Here is a 6,621-nt window from a genome sequence, read left to right as displayed (position 1 = left end):
CATTAGAAGTGAGCTTGGAACGGATGAGGTGCAAATTTGGGACATTGGAAGCTACTCTGGAAATTTGACAAGAAAAGGATGCAACTTGATGTCTCGCCTTATTGGACACGGGACCAGTGAGCACCCAACCAAAAATGGTTTCTTGCCCGAGGAGAGAGCCACATATGTTGTTTTGTAAGCCGCCTAACATTACGGATGGAAGAATATCGGCTCCAATCAGGACATCGATTGGTGAGTTCTCCAAAAAACTTCGGATCCGCTAAGAGAAGGCTTGGCAAGTGTTTCAAGATACTTTGCGAGATCGGATGCAACGGAAGATTCTTTGCCAGTTCCGAAATAACGTAGGCTGCGGCGTTTAATTGTAAACCCGGCTTAGTCGGAGAGCGAATGGAAAACTGACAGAGCTTCTTGGATTGAGCGGATACTGTCTGCTTGAGGCTCGAGACCTGTGTCTGGATAAATTGGAATGGCAATTGAATCGTGTTGAAAAGACGTTCCGTAATAATATTATTTTGTTTTAAAATACACTTTTCCTGAAGAATTTTTTTATAAAAAAAAAATGTTTGCTATGTTGTGTCTTTTCTTACTGAGTGTGAATAAATATAATATTTTTATTTATTCCCTAAGGAAAAGTCGAAATTACAACTTGAGTTTTATTTTTGAGCAAAAAATAAAATTCAAAGAATAATGATTATTTTTTGAGTTATAAAGTATAACTTAAAATTAATCATTATGTTCTGAGTGAGTCAATAAAACTTGAAAATGATCAAATCATGGTGGAAATGCATAGATTATCATTTAAGATGAATATTGGTATATTTCTCGCTGTCTTAAAGTGTTTTTAAGTGAATGATTTTTTGTAATAATAAAAAACAAATAATCATTATTTGCAGTCCCTGCGTAATATACGTTGCTTCGGAGCCCGAGTCGATCAGGGCGCGGGCGCGGAAATTCGTTCCAAGGTGGCAAATAATGATTGCTGTGCCTAAAAGGTCAGAACTTGTGCCGGAAGCGAAATACGTCTGAACATTCGTCGCAGGTTCGGAAGAACTTGAATTTTGTGCGGCAGGTACTTGCCGGCTTACGTCTGGGGCCAAGCTGTGGAATTGAGTACGGATGTGGAATTGGACTCTCTGGAAACTGAATTGATACGATGGAGAAGCGTGTGGTGCTGGCCCCCACAAGTGATGCAATTGTGGGTGCTTTGGCATTCTCGAAGTTGATGGCCTTTTGCGAAGCAGTTTAAACAAAGCTTCTTTTGCTTAATGCAGCTGGAACGAGACTCAACGGTCATGTGCAGGAAGTGAGGACATAGTCGGATAGGGTGATTATCTTTGGAACAGAGATCACATGTGTTCTTGCTTGGATTAATGTCGTTATGGAACGAGTGAGACGTTTTTGGAACAGGATTTCCTTGGGAACGGAACGGATTGCACTGGCTTCTGGTGGGTTGCGGATTCTGATTACCTTTGAACGGTGGTGGATTCAGATCGCCTTTGGAAATGGATGGGTCGCTCTCCATGGCCTCTAGGGTCAAGTACCGCTTAGTTAGGAAGGAGTCGATTTCGGTCCATGGAGGCACCTCCTTCTTGTCAGTGACTGACGCTTCCCAAAAAGCCCGGGTAGATTTAGGCAATTTGGAGGCACAGATAGTCACGAGGAGACTATCCCAATTGTCGGTGCAGACCTTGGAGTGAGCAAGGGCAAGGGCGGTTAGGACCGCTTGCATAGTGCTTTGGAGCTCTTTCAGAGCCCGACTGGTCTCGGACTCGATGCCAGGCAGAAAGAGGAGAATGTTAATCTGGTTGGTCACCAGGAGCCGATTATTTTCGTAACGGTTTCGGAGGGCCGCCCATGCCGATTCGAAACCAGATTTAGTGAGCGGGGACTTCTCGACTATGGACTTAGGATCGCCACTTGTCTTAGCGGTGAGATGGTATAACTTCTCTACCAGAGACAGCCTAGAATTATTGATGTACATTGCATTAAATAAGTCCCGGAAAGTAGGCTAGCAGACGTAGTCGCAAGGCGGCAGTCGACAGCCGCCCTGGTAGGTTTGCGGTGCAGACGGATGGACTGCTGTTTGGCCTAGAATCGTCAACCATCGCTGCGGAGCCAGCCTTATACTCCGCCTCGACCTCCGCCCACATGCTCTGGATTTGGCCTTCGCGGACCTCGGAAAGTGAGGCGGATGGAGTGGCAGTTATGCGCGCTTCTAGGTGAGACAGACGGCCAATGGCGGCGACTAGTCTTGCTCGTGCAGTAGTGGTGGCGGATTGAGCCATTGTCATGGAGGGTCTAAAGCTGACGGGACTGGTAACGCGAGCGCTGGCTGGATCGTCGTGGATCCGAGCTGGCACCTGGAGGGTGACGGGAGATGGGAATATAAACGATTGGGTCCTTGCAGCTGGGCTACTACTGGCTGGTCTTGGAGGGGGTGGCGACTTGATGTTTCGCGTCGGCGTAGTTCCGGAGGCGGAAGAGATGCGTCGCCGACTTGGCGAAGTCACAGGCAAAGGCTTTTTGATGTCCTTGTGTCCTGTTGGCATAATCGGATGGGGAATTCGCGAAAGAAAAATAACTTAGGCTGGGCTGAGCACCACACACGAAAACGGACAATAAATCTTTTTATTCGAACGGAACAAAATGGAAAGACAAAATACAAAAAAAAAACACAAAACCTACTACTGGACGAATGGAAAAATAAAAAGGCCTCGCGCGTTGCTGGACAACAATTTTTATTACCGACTCGGATTATTTGTGGTCGCTCTGGATCGAGTTTCCCAAACAATGAGTGGATCAAATTGATACACGCCGAGGAGAGGAACGTTCACACTGGCTGTGGCAATATTTAAATAATATTGTTAGTGCGGCGCTCCTCCGTTTACCTTTTGACGGACTTGTGCAGTGGGTAAATTTTCTTTCTTATCTAGTGCGGATGGATTGCAGACGGAATTTTTCTATTTATTGCTCCTTTATTATGCCGTGGAGATAGTAGAGCCGATAGGATGCACGAGCCAAGAAATTAACTGCTACTGGTGTGGTGGAGACTATCGGAGCGAGTATGAAACAAAAACAATGATTCCTTCTACAGTCGTTTTTACATCGATGCGGAACAGACGTAGGACTTTGTACTTTTGGACAGTTCGCGGCTTGTATTTATTTATTGTCTTGTATTTGGTGTTCGATGAGTAATTTTAAGTGTTCGGGCACTTTTATATCTTGTATTGGGTTTCGTGACAGCTTAGTCGGTGATACCGATACTTTTTTAGTTTTGTCACCTCTAGTTTCTCTTAGTCCCACAGAAACACAATTTGAAGATTTTACGGGAAAATGCGAACTAGCTGCGGAAATGCGCTGTGCCTGGGTTGAGTATAATTTATTGCGTATTTGGAGATAATGTTCTTTAGTGTGGCGACTGAGACGTATGGCTGGAATGCGTATATTGCTCGGAATCGCAGATTTTTAATATTGAATGTATGTAGTTATGAGCGGAATGTATGTGTGGAAGGCAGTATGTACCCTGCAGTACGGGTAAGCGATGTGTAAGCAACCACACATCGATGGCAACGTCATGCAGCTCGATGACATAAGCGATGACCTGCCATACGATGGGCTGTTTACTTTAACACAGGGATGTCCTAGGAGCATAATCGATGACATAGTAAGCGAGAATTAGCCGAAAGTCAGGCCTTAATAAGCGATGAATTTCCCTTGAAAAGTAAGGCCTTAATAAGCGATGAATTTCCCTAGAAAAGTAAGGCCTTAATAAGTGATGTATTTAAGTAAAAAATTTTGATATTTTGATGAAAAAGGCATGGGTAAATTCTGTTTTAAAATATTAAATTTCTTTTATTTATTGTTTTCTTATAAAAATGTATACATATTCACATTTTTGTGCTGTGTGTTCTTTTTTCCACAGAACCTTTTTAGTTTTTTTTGATTTGCTCATGTTCGTAAGGTCGTCGTGGTCATTCAACTGAATCGCCTTTAAAATAAGATGGGTTAATTAAAATATTTTTCAATTTGTTAACAATGCTCTCAGTAGATCAGCAGTGCATTTGCGCCAAAAACAAAACACTCGCCAAGATATGTACCTGTTCGACTCAAGACTCGCAAGAACCACTCGGGTGGTTTTTTTTCTGTTTTCGTTGTTGGAAATTAAAAATTTCGTCCAAAACGCATATAATTTCGCAATATTAAATTTTTTCATTTTTTACAACGCACAATAGACTATTTTTAATTAAATGAAACACTGCACTTACAATTATAACAACGTTGTCGACGCCGACGGCAAAACCGAATTCTGTTACGGCACGAGTCGTAACAGAAAGAAACAAAGAAAAAAAAAGAGTTTGGTCTGACCGACGCGTCGATCGCGACGTCGACGTCATATTCTACTCGTCTGTTGCAGCGGCAGAGAAAAAATCCTGAATGACGCGTAGTTGACATTTGTCATCGCTCACTTCTGGTACTGCAGGGTAGAGATCGTGAGTGGTATGTAGATGTTTGTATGTATGGATGTTGTTTTAATACAATAATTATATTATTTTAATGTGCAATATAATTTTACGTAGATGTTAAATGCTAGGACCACTTGGGATTATACGTTAGTTATGTTCGGTCAAGCTCTTAATGTCACAATATAATATAATATAATAATCACTTAAATGACTCGCATTGTAGTATCTTACGCTCATTCTTACTCTCTTTGTTACGCTCTTGCATTCAATTTTTAATTGAATTCACCACATTAGAAGCCCGCTTATGCTCAGTGCTCATTGTAGTATTTTACGCTCATTCTTACTCTCTTTGTTACGCTCTTGCATTAAATTTGTAATTGAATTCACCACATTAGAAGCCCGCTTATGCTCAGTGCTCATGCACTTAGAAACCGAATAAATAGTTATTGGCTAGTACTCAACTGAACCCCCTCGATTTTCGCAGTATTCTTGGACTACAGCAATTTTCTTCGCAACGAGTATAATTAGCTCACTGGAGATTGACACACCCCCATCCTTGAACAACTATATCGAGGAAAACGCTCCTCGATCAAACAAGTTATTTATTAACCAGATGCGGAAATAAGAAGAACAGACCTCAACCCAATGTACTATGCCAATTGTATTTTTATTGGGGTGGGTCGTGTAATTTGGAATGTGTATGTAGGTTTTTTTTTTTTTTTGTATGTATAGGAGGGGAAAAGCATTGAAAGCCGATAAGTGTGGGACTTGGAATTACCTCACCAACTAAAAACCCCCCTACTCTCCTTATCCCTTTCGCGGTACGACCGTTAAGTATTACTTCGCGAGGGGGAGATGGCATGAAGGACGTCTTTCAGCGCGACGCAAGGATTGGATGATCTCTGCAGCGTAGGTGCTCACGGCATCCCAATTGTTTTGCGAGCTAAGTAGGATATCCATTAAGTCATTGACTATAAATGGCCTCACAATGTCTAGGCTTAGCTCTTCCCGGTCCCGGTGTATGTAGGTATGTTCGTCTATTTGTTACGGAAGCCGCTCTTATGGTCTGGAATGTATGTACATATGCTCGGAATGCACTTGTAGTTAGTGGGGCTGGATTATGGTGATTTATTTTGTTAATTCACAGTGGAGAAATCGGATGCACAGACAAATCAAATTAGAGAACTACCGTAGCACTGGTAGTTGGAGTCGAAGTAGCGAGAAAAGCCGGAATCGCCGATAATATGGCGTTGGCGAAAAGGAACACGACACAGAAACTGGATAGCAATGGATGAACACATATGTATATAAGAATATACATGTATCGCGGAACTCGGACTTCGCGGGTAATAAGACCAATCGCACTAGGAATCGATTTGGGAAGACGCAATCGTACTTATCTTCGGAATGTAATCCACAGATTCTTGCTGATTGGACTCCTCCTTATAGGGAAGGCGAAGATCCGGCCCGAAGGACCAATGATTGCAGGAGGGTGGATGTTGGACGTCCCCAAAGACCGTATTCCCAAATAAAAGTAGTCGGGGGCGTCAATTACATGTTTGCGTATATTTGCGGGTAATTGATACAGCTGGGGGTTGATGTGCGCTTGTAATCGGTTCGTAGTTGAACAGAGACTCCCACTATGTATTTTGGGCAGCATAATGCTAGCGCCAGTGCTGGAGAGTCGAGTGGATCGTGACTGAGCAGCGCAAGAGCAAAGGGCACGAGAGAGAGAGCGAGCTAACAGTCCGCTGTTAGCAACGCTGTCAACCGACTGTTAACGCTGCTATGTTAACAGCGCTGCTGGCCTGAACAGATGTATAATATACATTGTAGATGTAGATAGCAGATGTAGCAAAAAATGTAAAATTAAAAATTTTTTTTTATTCTAAAATTCTAAAAAATCATAAGCTCAAAAATGTATATACTGGTATAAGTAGAGTCGCGTCCCCAGAAGCAACCCACACACGTTCCTTCTCGTTTTTTTAGCCCCCATCCACAACGCTACCCGCCACTGAAGGCCAAATTCCAATATCATCTTTCATTTTTCTTTTAATTAATAAATAGTTATATAAGTAATTATAAGTAAGAAAATAAACCCGCCACTGAAGGCGTGAGATCAGTTAATACCAAAATACTAAAGATGGTGGACGAGGTG

General features: G+C 42.6%; 1 protein-coding gene across 1 annotated transcript; it reads right to left on the bottom strand.

Annotated features, from left to right (window-relative positions):
* Positions 1–1,081: 1,081 nt before the first annotated feature.
* Positions 1,082–1,981, bottom strand: LOC121405344. The gene has a single exon (XM_041596012.1). It carries the CDS (start codon positions 1,979–1,981, stop codon positions 1,082–1,084), a length of 900 nt encoding a protein of 299 aa, XP_041451946.1.
* Between the last annotated feature and the right edge of the window lie 4,640 nt (positions 1,982–6,621).

Source organism: Drosophila obscura, unplaced genomic scaffold, assembly GCF_018151105.1.
Source record: "Drosophila obscura isolate BZ-5 IFL unplaced genomic scaffold, ASM1815110v1 contig_9, whole genome shotgun sequence".
NCBI lineage: Eukaryota > Metazoa > Arthropoda > Insecta > Diptera > Drosophilidae > Drosophila > Drosophila obscura.
This window is presented reverse-complemented; position numbering and strand designations above follow the sequence as displayed.